Source organism: Podarcis bocagei (genome assembly GCF_964188305.1).
Source record: "Podarcis bocagei genome assembly, chromosome: 11".
Taxonomy (NCBI): Eukaryota; Metazoa; Chordata; class Lepidosauria; order Squamata; family Lacertidae; genus Podarcis; species Podarcis bocagei.
The window spans coordinates 18,632,165-18,647,593 of NC_138136.1; the positions used below are offsets into that span (position 1 = coordinate 18,632,165).

Consider the following 15,429-nt stretch of genomic DNA (forward strand, 5'->3'; position numbering starts at 1 on the left):
CAACCTTGGTGTTGTCAGCACCATGCTCTAACCAACCATGTTATCTTCCCCTGAAGGACGCCACCCTGCAGCTGGTGATCACAACTAGTAGGAACTACAGCTGCTGAGAAATGACCACCATTTCCTCTCATTGCTTTACCATCCCAGACTTTCCTATCCCCCACCTATTTTTTCATTATTTATCTGGGTTCAAGGTTTTGACCCATTTAAATGGATTTTATTTGGTCTATATAAAAAGTATTGGACACTGGAAGAACCCACACCAGAACAACATATACTGATTTGTTTTATTTTTCATGTGAGATACAACCTGTTCCTGTCTCTCAGTCAATGTCAGCATTTCCCATTTTAAGTCGCTATTGAAGTGGAAAAGCCAGTAGCTTAAGACATAGAAAAATATTCACTAAATCAATCAAAATATAGCAAGTTTGAGGAGGAAATGGAAAATTCAGTGATGCACAGAAACCACAGGTTTAATGGCAGCCAGTCAACTGAACAAATTGCAAGCGTAGGCAATGCTTGCATGAAGCCAAAATAATTATGCACAGTAGCCATTATTTTTCTTGCATACCATACAGTCTAGATATCCTCTATTTTGGATCAATCTCTGTAAATTATTGGCAACAGCTACCATGTCTGCTCCCTTTTGATAAAAAGCTAAATCTCATTCATTTGCTTATTACAAGTTATGCAAATATTTCACAAATAACTTTCAAGAATTTGTTCAGGCTGATGAGGTTTGATATCCACAGAAGTATTTGCCATGGAAAAACCGAAATACGCATGACACTCTCAGCAAATTCTGTATGGAAAGAAGAAAGCCTGGAAAATGACAATGTCAGTAGACTAAACACAAGTCTGTACTATGATTTCACTTTATTTTGTTTAATTCATTCAGTCCTTTCCACAAGCTCATATTTCTAAAGTATCTGAAGTACATATTCAGTCTGCACAAGTAGCAAAAATGTGCATGGGGAAATTGTGCATTTTTGCCAAGCACCAAAACCATCTAACCTTGTTCTGAACCTTGGAGGTTGAGAATGTATCTTAACTGGATGAGAAGATGGTATGCACCATCTTACTCCCTCCACAAAATGAGCCCTAACTCCACCTTTCTCTAACAAACCTTGGGTGTTTATTGGTGAAACAGGTCAGAGTTTCCCTGTTCTCAGAAACTAAAAAAGGTAAAGGTAAAGGACCCCTGACAGTTAAGTCCAGTCGCAGACGACTCTGGGGTTGTGGCGTTCATCTCGCTTTACAGGCCGAGGGAGCCGGCATTTGTTTGCAGACAGTTATTCCAGGTCATGTGGCCAGCAAGACTAAGCCACTTCTGGCGCAACAGAACACCAAAACCAGAGCAGCGCATGGAAACGCTGTTTATCTTCCCGCTGGAGCTGTACCTATTTATCTACTTGCACTGGCGTGCTTTCAAACTGCTAGGTTGGCAGGAGCTGGGACCGAGCAACGGGAGCTCACCCTGTCACGAGGATTCGAACCGCTGACCTTCTGATCGGCAAGCACAAGAAGCTCAGTGGTTTAGACCACAGCACCACCCATGTCCCTCTTCTCAGGAACTAGAAGTACAGAATTGTTCCATGGACAGTGACTTTTCTAGTGACCTTTCTAATGCCCAAACCATGGTAATGTGAAGGTCTGCAAGCTAAGGCAGGGATGGGGAAATGGATCTGCCTGATGGACTAGATCCATAGCTCCTCTCACCCAACACAAACCAATTTTTGACAGCTGGAGGCATGGCATTAGGTGTGGGCAAGTAGGCATGGCTGGAAAATAAAACAGCCACACATGCCAGAGCTGGATGAATCAGGCTCGTAGGCCAGAGCTTCCCCACTCATGTGATAAGAAATTTCATTTTCTATGAACGGGCCAAGCCTTGGGCAGTGCAGCCCATATGCAAAACACTTAGTGACAGGACAACAGAGCTGCCACTGGGCTTGAGACAGAGTCACACTAGTGCAGGGGTCGGCAACCTAACCTAACCTAACCTAACCACAAGCAGCCCACGGAGGTTGTTTAACTGGCCCACGAGCCACCCCCAAACCGAGCCGCCTGCTTGGTGATAATATAATAATAATTTATTATTTGTACCCCGTCCATCTGGCTGGGTTTCCCCAGCCACTCTGGGCGGCTTCCAACAAAGATTAAAAATACATTAGCTACCCACACACTGTGCTAAACCAGCGTGATGCAGGGCCTCACTTCTAATGCGCTGGAAACTGCATCTGCGCAAACGCCAGAAATCGCAGGCATGCTCGCTCACGCACGCATGCAATCCAGCCCACAGAGGGATCTCCGCTGGAGTGAACGGGCCCAGGTAAGGTGAACCTTGCCAACCCCTGCACTAGTGGCACCTCCAATTGTCTAAGCCAGCAGAAGCTGGGACAGCTCACTCAGTAGAGCATGAGATCCGAGGGTCATGGGTTTGAGCCCCACATTGGGCAAACATTCCCGCATTTCAGGGGTGAGTTGGAAGGGAACACTGGTGGTTCCCTTCCAACTCTGCAATTCTATGATTCTAAGAAGTTTACACAGCATGGGGCTGCTGCACTATGACACTGATTGAGAAAATCTCTAAACTATTTTCAGTTGGAAGTGCCGACTAAGGGAGGCCCATCACAACAACCTTTGAAAGCCTTGGCAATTCAGACAGCATGGGACAGAGATCAAATGTTTCAAGAAAGCACAATACTGAACGTTACCGGAGACTTCACCAACAGAACACTTTGATGGTTGAGCTTTGAACTGAACTTACACAACGTTCTATATTTAATTCCTCTGATGGAGAACCTAGATTTCTAGGAGATTTAGCATGCACAAACTCCAGATCTCTTTAGAGATTAAATGCCTAATAGAGAAAGCATAATCAGTCCAATACTTCTTCATGCAGCCCAGCCTAATTTTCACCATCAAGTATTTTTGAAATGGGTTGGAAACTGACAAGTGACAGATAGAATTATGTTTCAAAGTGGAAAAAACCTAAACAGCATATTACGGAATAGGTCAAGCAAATTCACGATGAATTCTGAAAAAGCTAAAGTTATAACTCAGAATGGAAACTTCCTACTTCCTACTGTTCCGTTTTGACGAAGTTACATAATACTCTTTATCTTTGTCACTGATTTAGCTCATATTTGAAGATATACACAGATCCTATTAACTATTATTATGTACTTAAGACTTTGCACATAGAATTTAAAGTGCAAGAACAAAAACACTGAGTGTTATTGCAGGGAGCTTGCCATGTAAAATTGAACACAGAGAGAGGTATTGGATGAAGTGGAAGAGGGTAAATAGTGGAATTCAGTTCAATATTTAAGGTTAGTCTCAATAGGGAATGGAGACTGAAGGGTTAAGATCCTAAGATCTTATATACATTTTTCCTTTTTCTTGCAGTAGATTCTCACAAAATGTCTTCTTTCACAACAGTTTTCTTTTATTTTTTACAATAATTTTTAATCTGGGATTTATGTAGAGTTTGATTGACATCCTCAGTTGTAGACTGAAGGCTGCAGGAAAACAGGTCACATGGTGGAATTCCCATTCCCTGTTTATTGAGGAGTGTTGTGTTGCAGTCCAGTACAGTTGAGTGGGTGTGGGGGGGGGGTGAGCAATCAGTGCTTCCAACTATGGCACTGGGCCGTTGCCATAGCAACTGGCTTGGCTGACCTTGCGCCTGTTGACTTATCTCATACATGAGGTTATTTGTGCTCATGAAGGAAATTTAACCCTTTTCTCTATGTCCAGTTCCTCATAGACACCACAGTTAAGACTCAGCCTCCTCAATAGGCCTTGTTTCTCAGAAGTATTCTCTGCCCTATACATGACCTTTCTAGGAGGAAACCTTCAAAGACAAGTACTTCCCGAAGCATTGGCATCTATCTGTTTGAGATTTAAACCTTTTTCAAACTGCTACACCATATCCCAACTCAGATTATCCTATTGGCATTCAAGAGATATGGGTTGCCTATGGCACACCAGATATTGCCACAGGTCTCATCATTCCTAATCACTCCCCATACTGCTGGGGGCTGATGCAAAATGAAGTTCAACACCATCTGGAGGGCCACAGGTTTCTCATCAGTGGTTTACACTGCAACTTAGAAGTCAATGCGATTGAGTTCAATTAGGTTTATGACAGTCTTAGTAACAGTCAGAATGTAGTTGGAAGCAACACTTTATACATGCAATTATAAGTTACAGTATCAAGATTCCTTTTTGTGCAACTATGTTTAAACTGTGCCATGGCTCTCCTGTAAATCAGAACTCTCCAAACTTTTCATGTTGGTGACACACTTTTTGGACATGCATCATTTTAGACACACATCCCTTTCCAGCCCCAGGAAGAGTGAGAGGAGCGACAAACCTACATACTGCAACCGACACACTAACATTTCATGACACATAGTTTGGAAAGCTCTGCAGTAAATTGTGAACATCTTTCTGTAGCTTGGGGATTAAACGTTCTGCTGCTCCCCTGGCCTGTACACCCCTCTTGTCTACAGCAGAAATGTCTCTAGATCAGTTCCTGACATCTTCAGGTAGAAATGTGTCTATATCAGTTCCTGGCATCTTCAGGTAGAGCAGGGAAGGACTTAAAACACCGAAGAGCCACTGTTAGTCAGTGCTGACAATAATTAGGAGAGCGAACAGTCTGACTTAGTATAAGACAGTTTCTTACATTTCTAATAAAATGATCGGTTGAAATGGCTGTCTGCCTTCCTAATTATCTGCTCACATCCTGGGTCCCAGTAAATCCCTTCCTTGTTCTTGTGGAATGCTTCCTGGCAGTACAATTGTGCCATTTGCATCCCAAGGTCTTCAGATCCCCTTTTCCTAGCTATTAATCTATGTTCAGGGTTGCTGTGGAAGGAAGCAGACTTTCCTTCCTTTGAGGTTTTTAAGCAGAGGTTGGATGGCCATCTGTCATGGATGCTTTAGTTGAGATTCCTGCATAGCAGGGGGTTGAACAGAATGACCCTCCGGGTCTCTTCCAATGCTACAGTTCTATGATTCTATAATTCTATGATCCCTCCTTATCCTCTACCATGAATATGCAATGTGCCATCAAAATCAAATGACCTTTTTAAAAGGGTGTCGGTTCACTTCTTAACCACGTGGAAAAGCAAAAAGGAAACCATACTTCCTGTATGTATTCATGGGTAGGTAGGTACCATTTTCAAAATTGTTCAGTGGAACCAGACATGTTTCCACTTTAAAAGTACAGTGGTACCTCAGGTTACATACGCTTCAGGTTACAGACTCCGCTAACCCAGGTTAAGAACTTTGCTTCAGGATGAGAACAGAAATTGTGCTCTGGCGGCGCGGCAGCAGCAGGAGGCCCCATTAGCTAAAGTGGTGCTTCAGGTTAAGAACAGTTTCAGGTTAAGTACGGACCTCCGGAACGAATTAAGTACTTAACCCAAGGTATCACTGTACAGCTAACACATTTTTAGAAGGGAAAAGCAGGGGGAATTATTTTGAAGGTAAAGATGAACATCTGTCCAGCTGCAATGCACATCAACAGAAAAACAAAACAAAGTAAATGCCTGAATTATGGTGACTCAATATGCTTTTAAAAAACATAAAAATCCCCTAAGCATTCTCTTGTTGATTTAGGTTTGGATTCAGAAGCCAAGTGCCATTAAGCTAGAATCCTAAAGACAAGGAATTAAGTCCATTACATTCATAGGAACATATAATAAATCAATAAATGAGTATAATGGAGTTAAGCTATATACAGAATGTGCACATCAATATTTTAATGTGCAAATGGTCTTAATGTATGTCAGTTCTTAATTGGCCAGAAGTATGAGGCCACCGACATGCCAGGCCCCAACCCCACTGTCAAGTTTACATGGCAATCTGGATTAAAGAAGTCTCCATTTCATCTGTCATGGCTTTGCTGGGCTCTTCAGATTCAGAAGACTCCCTACAAGGGCAGCCAACATCACTCCTATGTTGCAGAACCAGGCAGCACACACAGCTCTCTTCCAACCAGATTTTTTTGCCTGAATCTCACTCTGTCACAACTGTTGCTACACTACTATGCTAAGTGGTACCACAACCAGGGATGTTAGGGGTGTTAGAGGAGGGGTAGTACCTCTGGTGGGGGGCATACTGTGCTCCTTCTGGAGTAGTTTGTCCACCTTTGGTCTCCATCCTGCACTCAGCTCTCACCTATGGCTCCTAGAAGCTTACAGCATGTGACAGTGACCACACCTTGAGAACGGCTTCAACTGGCCAGCTAAACCAGGTACAGGTATCCAATGGGTCTCAAACTCTCAATAACGTAGGGACGTCTTCTCTATTAACTATGGCCCTGAATGGGCTGATCCTGATTCCTCTCAACTGTGTTAGGCAGAGGTGCTATCATTACAGAGAGAAGCAAAATGCCCTGATGATGTTCTATGCCTGAACTGAACAGTATTTATTCAGATCCACTGAAGTTAATGGACAAGACTAACTGAGCTTTTAATTAATTTCAGTGTACGACTTGGTTGATTACCCACTCCCACAGAATCTTGATTTCCAGTGGGTGGTTCCAAAAGTACTTCCTTCATTGGGAGAAGACTCCCCGGATCCAACTCAACTTCTTGAACAAAACAGAAGGGCAGCCTATTTTTTAAAAGAGTAAAAGATGTGTTTTTTCACTTCCAAAGCCAGCTTTTGGGGCATGGCCTGAAGGCACAGTTATGCTACAATCTTACTGAAGCTAAACTAATCTGGGTTTGTTGCCGAGATGGGAGGTCACCTGGACACTTTACAAACACTGTGTCCCTGACTTCCATGGAGGAAAGTGGACTGTAAATAAAATATAATATGTAAATGCAAAATCTGGAAGTTAAGACCACACTTCTGTTGCTGTCTTGCTTGTGCAGCAAGAGGGTGTTGTTGTTGTTGTTTTTTTAAAAAAGGAAAATTAGTCAGGCACTTCAGGATTTCAAAGAAAACATAAGACAAGACATGAGCTGTGAACTAATGAACAGTATTCTTTATCTTCTCACAGTAACTAGCATTTTTTAAAAAAGGAAAACATGCTGCTTTAGGTGCATAAAGTTGTCATTACAAGCTGTAGCCTTTCCTAACAGGCGCTGTAGCTTCACTTCTTCCATGAAACTATTGCAGTCATAAACAATTACTCTTGGCAGCAAGCAGCAAAGGCCACAAATTATTGTTCATTGTTGTTGTTCTCAGAGACGCAGCCAATGATATTAAACAAATCTGCTTACCTAAAACCAAGTAGCTGTTTTACTACAAAGTAGCTGCTTTACTACAAAGGAATTTCAGAAATAGACTGGAAAGAGAAGCTGCTGAATTGCAACTCATTACCAAACTTAAAACCATGGAGAGACCTGGTCTGAACAAAGACATTGGATTCTTATCTCATTATACATGACTAAGCCATTTCTCACCTTCTCACCCCTTGCCTTTTCCTGTAAGACCTATTACAATCGTTAAGAGTCGTCAACAGGCTCATCTCAGCTATCTGCCAATCTCCCATTCCCACCACCCTTCTGAGTAATACCCCTCCCCACCTTCTCACTATATAGAAGGATCTGGCAACTTCTGTTTCAGTGTTCTGTTTCTGAAGAAGTGTGCATGCACACGAAAGCTCATACCAAGAACTAACTTAGTTGGTCTTTAAGGTGCTACTGGAAGGAATTTTTTTTATTTTTACTAAAACCAAGAGTTCCACTTCCAGAAACAGAACCAAGTCTGAGAAAATAAGGCACTCTTCCCGGATCCTAAAATACTATGAACTATTGTAAAAGCCACTGACTCCTTGAAATTTAAAGAGAATCTTGTTACTGTAAGCCAAGAGGAGGGCAATCGTTTTTTGTCTATCAAGGGCCCCATTCCATCAGGGAAAATATGTCAAGGTCTGCATGCCATAAAAGGGTGGAGCCAAACTCAAGTGATAAATGGAGCCTCAGACAAAAGTGTTCTGGATTAACTAACCCAGAAAAAATATTGGCCTTCTTTGATTTTCACCATGGCTACCTCAGATTAGAATTCCCAATTCTGTTCAGGTCTGCTTAGAAGGAAGTCCCACTGCATAGGATGCAGTTACTTTCCATTCAATGTTCAGAGTGCTTTTATTAGTATTATGTGCTTATTTATTTATACCATTCATTTGTGGACTGCCTATTCATCCAGTTCTGATCAACAAACCAATGCAGCTCAATCTATATCAATGTATATTTCTCAAACAAAACACTAGTCTGTTCAGTTGTTCTGGAGGAGAAGAGGGGGAGGGAACCATGCTCAAAGGCAAGGAAAAATAAGAAGGAAATGAGCAAGAAGGAAGAAGGGAATTCTGATGGGACAAAATGAAAGAAAGAACAGCTTCAGAAGATATAAAATGAGGTTGGAGGGGGGAATATGAGGCTCCAATGCCACAGATTGTATACCTGTGTGTGTTTAAAAATACCAAACACCCACAAATACTTGGAAGGCAGAATATGCACATTAAGATAACAAACTATTGGCATATCTGCAAGGAGAAATGTAGCGAAAGTGGAGTTGCTAGGGTAAAAAAAGGATATTTCTGATCCTTCATACAGCTTTCTCCAGGAAATGAAAATTTGTTTCTGAGCAATTTGTTTCCCTTAGGGGAAAAAAAATCTTGTTAAACCTCTATGAAATTAGGAAACGGGGGCAGGAGAGAGAGGGTCTTGTATAATGTAATGTACAGGATTACAAAGCAACACACACGTGCTTCAGACTTGAATTTCAGCTTCTAATCCCACCATCTGTCCACCAGTTGTGCCACACACACACACACACACACACACACAAACTAATAAAGATCTGAGGAATCTCCAAAATGGACAGATAAGTTGTGTTATTTGAATTGCAATGTTTTGCTACTTCAGAGCATCCTACACAGTAATTGCATTCTGCCTGCAAATTAAGCTATAGGAGCTGACATTTGCCACTGGCTAAGGAAATATTACATTGGTTCCTAAACTATATGAGACAAATAGATATTTTGTGCACTGGCTGTGTTTCAGGCCTGAAAAGGAAAATCCAGACATTTGGGAAATGTGGGAAGTGTCTCTTGGTGTTTGCAAAACTGGTCCATTCTCCACCCCTGATACCTTGAGAGTCCAATCCTATATATGTTTACTAAGAAGGAAATACCAATAACTGGGACCGACTTCCTAATACGGGTTATAGCCTCTGCCTAATAATTCTCAAGTTGTACCAGCAACTCATTTTTTAATTCACTCTTGTAATTCAGACCTGTCCAACTCAGTTACCAGCTTCAGGATGCTGAACTCCAAGTTTATAGCATCAAACAAGAGGAATAGGAACTAACAGCCTTCTGCTCTCCACAACCTTTCTCTCGGAGCTACCAAGATCCCAGCTCACCCTGTACATATTTCTCTGATGAGGACGAGGGGATGCAGCCTGCTGAATTTTGACAGTTGTTGATAAAAAATATATAAGTACATGGAGATTTCTTCTGATTCCACTGAACTAAAAACACCATCATCTGTCACAACCTGTAACCATCAGTACGAAAACAAAAGGTCCAAGTCTTATAAAAGTCCATTTTAGAAAGAAAAGCACCCACCACCTTCAAATTCTATGAAGATCACATCCAACCATTCTACTACATGAAGTTTGGGGAAATGATGCCGATGAAACTATGTTTGCAATGAAAAAGCAAATACAAATGTATTTAGATCACAGTGTTGATGGAGTCATCAGACTAAACAGACGAGTTCTGCCTTGTGCCTGCAATGTAAGGATTGCGGATCCTTAAGGGTTGGCATTAAGGCACTGAGGATCACCACAGTCAATTCCTGCACAGAAGACACCATCTGTGTAGAGGCCGTGGGATCTGGGAAGGAAGCAGGAGTATCCAAAACCCAGCAGAATCCCTCCCAGGCCTAGACTGCCAGCTTTCCCTGCCCCCTTCTCTCCCTGCAAGGAATCTCCCCTTTTGCTCTACGCAGGAACTTTACTTTGACAAGCTCCAAGCGGCGACGTCGCCCCAACCTCCTAAAAATAACAGCCGGCAGAAGAAAACACAGAAATAACCACCCTCGGGGAAAAAGAGGGGAGGGGAACCAAAGGCGTGAAGCGGCGTCGCTGCTGTCAGGGAAGGAAGCATCTCCTTAGTTAATGCAATGACTAAACGCTAAATCTGGAGCCCAAGATCTGGAGTGGGGAGGGGAAGAAGGAGAGAGGGGGAGGGAGGGGAGGAATGCCCACACAGACCCTTACGCGGAAAGATGGAGAGGCACAACTCCTCCTCCTGCCCCCTCCTCCCCGCCACTTACAAACCAAACTCTGGAGTGGGCGGAATAGGGGTCGGTGGGTGGGTGGCGCCGGGCAAAGCATCGCAGCCTCTTCCTCTCCCCCCACGTCCCAAGCTACTCCCATCCGCGCCCGGGGATGGGTTTGGGGAGTCCTCTCGGCTGTTCATAAGTCATCCCAAAGAGGTGGGCAACCCCAAAGCCTGCGCGCCGCCCCGTCTCGATCACACCCCCCCCCCCCGCCACGGAGGGTTAGTAAGATCAAAGAGAGGTAGCTTTCTTGGCGCAAGGCGATCCGGCACCCCGAGCCCCGCGGAGGCAGGATAGGAAGCGACTGGCTGGGCTTCTCCATCCCTACCCCACCCCACACACAGCCACCCCGTCGCTCCCAAAGACGGAGCCACTAGTTGATCGCTCGTGGTGGCCAGGCAAGACTCGAAAGTGTAACAAGTCTGGCGCAGTCCGGTCCACGCCGGCTTAGGAGACGGCGGCTCTTCCTGCCGCCTGTCACAGTTGCCCAAGAGTTGGGCCGGTCCCGCCTGGGGGGGGGGGGAGGGGCCGGACTCTGCCCGATCCTCTGGCGCCTTCGGTCCCACAGGCACACAGATCGGATCGGAGGGGGTGTGGTGTTTATTCTCTTTTTTTTCCCCTCTCCCCCACTCTTTCCCTCTCACCTCCTTCAGCTCCTTAGCCACGTCCTTCAGGTCCCCCAGGACTAATTCCAAATCGTCCACGATGATCTTGATCTGCTCCTTCACCTTGGCTTTGGAGGCTGCCGGCAGCCCTTCGGCCGGAGACGACACGGACGACGAGGTGGCGGAGGAGGAGGTGGTCCCCTTGGACTTGGCGGACATTCTTCGGCGGGGAGCGCCGGGGAAGGAGGGGGAGAGCGCGGCAGGCAGGCAGGTCAGGAGAGCTGGCTGGCCCTCGAGGGGCCACGGCGCCCGTCGCCGTCCCGCCGCTGAGGGGCCCCGGAGCTGCCGCTGCGGCCGCCGCTGCTGCTGCTGCTGCCTCCGTGCCGGCTGCCCATGTTGGGCTCGGGGCCCCAAGGCGGCGGCGCCACCGTCGTGCTCCGGGCGCGCTCCGCCGCTGCCATCAACGCCCCGGCAACTGCACTAGTGAGCGAGGGAGCCCGGGCTGCAGGCAGGCGAGCGGACGGGCGGGCGCTGCGCCTGCGCCTGCCTGCTGCCTGCTTCCCTCCCTCGCCGAGCGACACAGACATGCAGGGCGCTCCGCTCGCCCAGGAGGCGGGCGGGGAAGAAGGGGAAAACAACAACCCCGCGGGGCTTTTTTCCCACCCCCCTCAGAGCCCTCGCCACATGCCTTCAGCCCACAAATCCCGCCTAATCCTCTCGACGGCGAGCGAGCGGCTCTGGACGGGATGTTGCACGGAGCGCGTGGCGCAGGGGGAGGAAAAAAAACCCGAGCGTGGCTCTTTCTCAAACTGCCTCCCGCCTCTGAGGGGAAACGGGGGGGGGGCCTTGCGCGCGCGCGCGCGTGTCGGCTCTAGAACCCACCCGCCCCTTGCGACGGGATGGTTTCGCCCAGAGTCACTCTGGAGAGGCCTCGGGAGACTGTTCATTTCCTCTGGCGACGCGGGGAGAGGTGTAAGTGCGTAAGGAGCCAAGGGAGGCGGAGGAGGAAGGAGGCGGCGATCGTCCCTGCGCAAGACCCGCTGCTTCCCGCCCGCGTGTTTTGGTTTGTTTGTTTTTTAGGGGGATGGGATCGCTCCGGTCTCGCTTGCTCGTTGCGCGCGCTCCCCGCTTAGATCCATTGGCTGAGAGCATCTTGCGAGTGGATCGGGGCGGAGGAGATCGCAGGCTCCCTTCCCGCGTTTCTCTCGCGGCGGAGAAAGGGGGAAGAAGGCGGAGAGGGGAAATGTTGGACTCGTCGCCCAAATTTGGCGCCACGCTTCTCCGTTTCCCCCGGAGGGGTGGCCAGATCTCGGGAAGAACTGCTCTCGGTCCCAATGCCGGGAACTTCTCTCGGTCCCAATGCCGGGATCGCGAGGCAACAGCTCTGCGGGGGATCCCACTGGCCATTATTATTATTATTATTATTATTATTATTATTATTATTATTATTATTATTATTTCCCTTAGAAAAGGGGAAGGGACGGAAGCAACTACAGTACTGGAACACTTGCAACAAGGGCGTAACGGGGGGGGGGGTGCAGCTGCCTCCCATCAAGCAAATAAATAAAAATACTTAACTAACCCAATTGTGTCACAGGTAACTCGGTTCTGCACTCACCAACCCCCCAACATAAAGCCTGCCCCCTTCCCAAAATAAATCCTGCCTACACCCATGATTTGCAAAGAAATTCAGGAACAGGGCGAGATAAAGTAGACCCAGGCGTGGGCAGGAGGACAAGTTGCCCCCTCCCACAAAATCAAGTAAATAAATAAGCATTCTTAACTAAAAGCAGAAGTTGTAGAAAGATTTTGACAGATTTTTTTCTGAGCACTCAGGGTAATTCAGCTTTTCTTGAGACGTTTCATACTGAATATGCTAGACAAAGCCAGGAAGAGGATGATGACAGGTGGGTTGTCCTGCCCTGCCACACAACATAAATCCTGGCTATGCCCATGGACCATAGGAGCCAACTCTGAGGGGTCTTCACCCCCCAAAAAATATTTGAGGGGTGCCACCACCACACCCAGTTGATGAGCATTGCCATTCAAATGGTTTGTGTGATCGATTATGCAGGGTGGGGCTTACCTGCCCCCCACCCCAATATTTTATTCAGGTTGGCACCCCTGCCAGTCTTGAAGGCTGGCCAGTCACATTCTGTAGGTTACAAATGACATTTTGGATTCCTATAAGGAGCCTTTTCGGTGGAATTTACAAGGAAATATTGGCTGCTCTGAAGGCATCAAAATAGTAACTCTAGTCTTGATAGTAGCCACGTGAAAGCCCCTGTGACGTTCATTCCTATATGTCCGAGGTTCCCAATGTGGGGCACACGCCCCACAGGGGGCAATTTGATTTTTAAGGGAGACAATTCGAGAATGAGTTATTAACAGTTAATGGCCTTTTAGGCTTCCTCCACATGAATAGGGGTTCACTTTTTGAATAATAAGAATTATATGTCACGGGGGGTGGGCATCAGGATTTTAGAGTTGCCTAGGTGGGGCATGGCCAAAAAAAGGTTGGGAACCACTGCTATATGTGAACTATAAGTGGAGGAGAGATAAGAAAAAGTTGGTCAATGTTAAAAATGGGTAATATAAAAAATGGTGCTATATAACGAAGGAATGGCAAATGAGATGCCACTGAAAAACTGTGAGGAACATCTGAAGTGCTCTGATGAGAACTACAGAAGGGGAAAGTAGGAATCTGTGTGTGCAAAGAGGAGGGATACAAGTGGAGAACAGGACAACAGCTTCCAGGAAACTGGAAAAATACCACAAGGAAATAGGACCTGGATAAATGAAATGAAACAGCTGTTATAGAAAGATAAGAAAATGCAATGGGGAAGTTTGCTTCTATCTTAAAAGTATCAGGACTTCAGAAATTCAAGGAAATGGGAGGTTGGGATCATTTATTAAGGTAGAATCCTCTGTGGGGTTCAACCTTTTCTCCAGACATAACAAGATGTGTGTGCAGTTGTCAGAGAATTACATTATAAATGATTGTATTCAGCTTCATCACAAAATCCTGGAGAAGGGTCTTAGCTCAGTGGTAGAACAAATCACTTGTATGCAGAAGGTCCTTGGTCCAATGCTGTCACATCACCAAAGCTCCCACCACTACCATCCCCTCTGAATTTCTGAAGACGCACAGAAGAGTCACTACTTTTCAATGTTGAGAATACCAAATAAGCTTCCTATGTTCCTAACAGAATAGTTCTGTTTAGGCAAGACGGCTCAGTAACCAGCACCTTACCGGATGCAAAGAGCAAATTACTAAAATATTATCAACATTAAACATTTATTGCCAAATTCTAGGTTGTTGTTTTTTCTCTTGCACAATCCAAAGAGGCGTTTTGGAGAGCAGTGGCTTGTATTGATGTGTAGTAAAATTGACTGTAAAAGACTCTTCCGCATGTCTGCTGGGTCTCGTGTATTTTTTAAAAAAGGTTACAATTGCATAATTTTGGTTCTCAGTAAGAGTTAGTAAATTTGCTACGCTGTATTCGCGGTCATCTTTAAACAACTATAGTTGTTCTGACTGCATCGAGTTGCCCCGAAATCCCCCTCAGACACTAATTCCATCATTGAAAATCCAGACGTATGGCAACCCTAAATCAGAAGTAAATCCCACAAAGGCTTCAATCCTTTGCACTTACTTAGAAGTAAGTCCTACTGAACTCAGTAGAGCTTACTTCTGAATAGATATGTATAGGATTTTGCTGCTGCTTCAGTATGGCTCTTTCCCAAGAAAGTATGAATAATTGGGTGCAATTCTCCTACTGACTAATATATTTCATTAGATGACTCCCGTCATTATAGAGCTGGTATACACACACATACAAAGACAGATATGCATATTTCTGAGGCAACCTATTATTCCATGTTGAAATTCCGAGTAGCAATTTGAACACAAAACAGACATTGAAAAATATCGGTTGATTCATTGACATTTTTTTCTGATGCGCTCGAAAGATCTTTAAAGGACAAAACGGCTAAGATCCAAACTGCCTTCCTGCAGATTGTCTTGCAAAAGGCGACAGGAGAGTCAGAACAGGCAAAAGAAAGTACATCACAAAGTTTAACTTTGTGATTTGCCCCCACAAGTTGTAGCGGCAGCTTTAAACTTGTATGGCTTTAAAAGAGGATTAGGGAAATTCATGGCGGATAAGTCAACGGCTACTAGCTATAAGGGGTGTATTCTGGCTGTGTGTCAGAGGCAGCATGTCTCTGAATCCCATTAGATTTGAATCACAAGACAATGCTGGACTAGGTAGGCCTTAGGCCTGATCCGGCAATTTCACTATTGGGTTCCTAAATGTATCAAAAAGCTCACCCAAAAAATCTGTTTAATGAACACTCGTTAAGTATATCTTGTACACAACATACCGTTAACAGCTGTGATCTCATTAGCTTACAGGAGCTAAGCTAAGCAAAGTTACTGCTGATCAGTAATTGGATGTTTGAGACACTGGTAAAGCAACCCAGCTGATGAAGTGTTTGTTTCAGTA

At 45.3% G+C, this 15,429-nt stretch overlaps 1 protein-coding gene and 1 long non-coding RNA gene across 4 annotated transcripts in view; one reads left to right on the forward strand and one right to left on the reverse strand.

The window, feature by feature from the left end:
• LOC308597875 overlaps nucleotides 1–15,429 on the forward strand; it is a 991,146-nt gene that overhangs the window by 576,981 nt on the left and 398,736 nt on the right. The window lies entirely within an intron of this gene.
• PRR16 (proline rich 16) overlaps nucleotides 1–15,429 on the reverse strand; it is a 162,945-nt gene that overhangs the window by 114,338 nt on the left and 33,178 nt on the right. Inside the window, exon 1 of one of the 3 annotated variants that reach the window (XM_081213857.1) lies at nucleotides 10,961–11,272. The exons of 1 other annotated variant lie outside the window; for it this stretch is intronic. In XM_081213857.1, coding sequence (XP_081069983.1) covers nucleotides 10,961–11,140 — 180 coding nt within the window. In that variant the 5' untranslated portion in view covers nucleotides 11,141–11,272. Of the gene's footprint in view, nucleotides 1–10,960; nucleotides 11,273–15,429 lie in introns of those variants that run through there. One more of the 3 variants, XM_081213861.1, reaches the window with a different exon arrangement.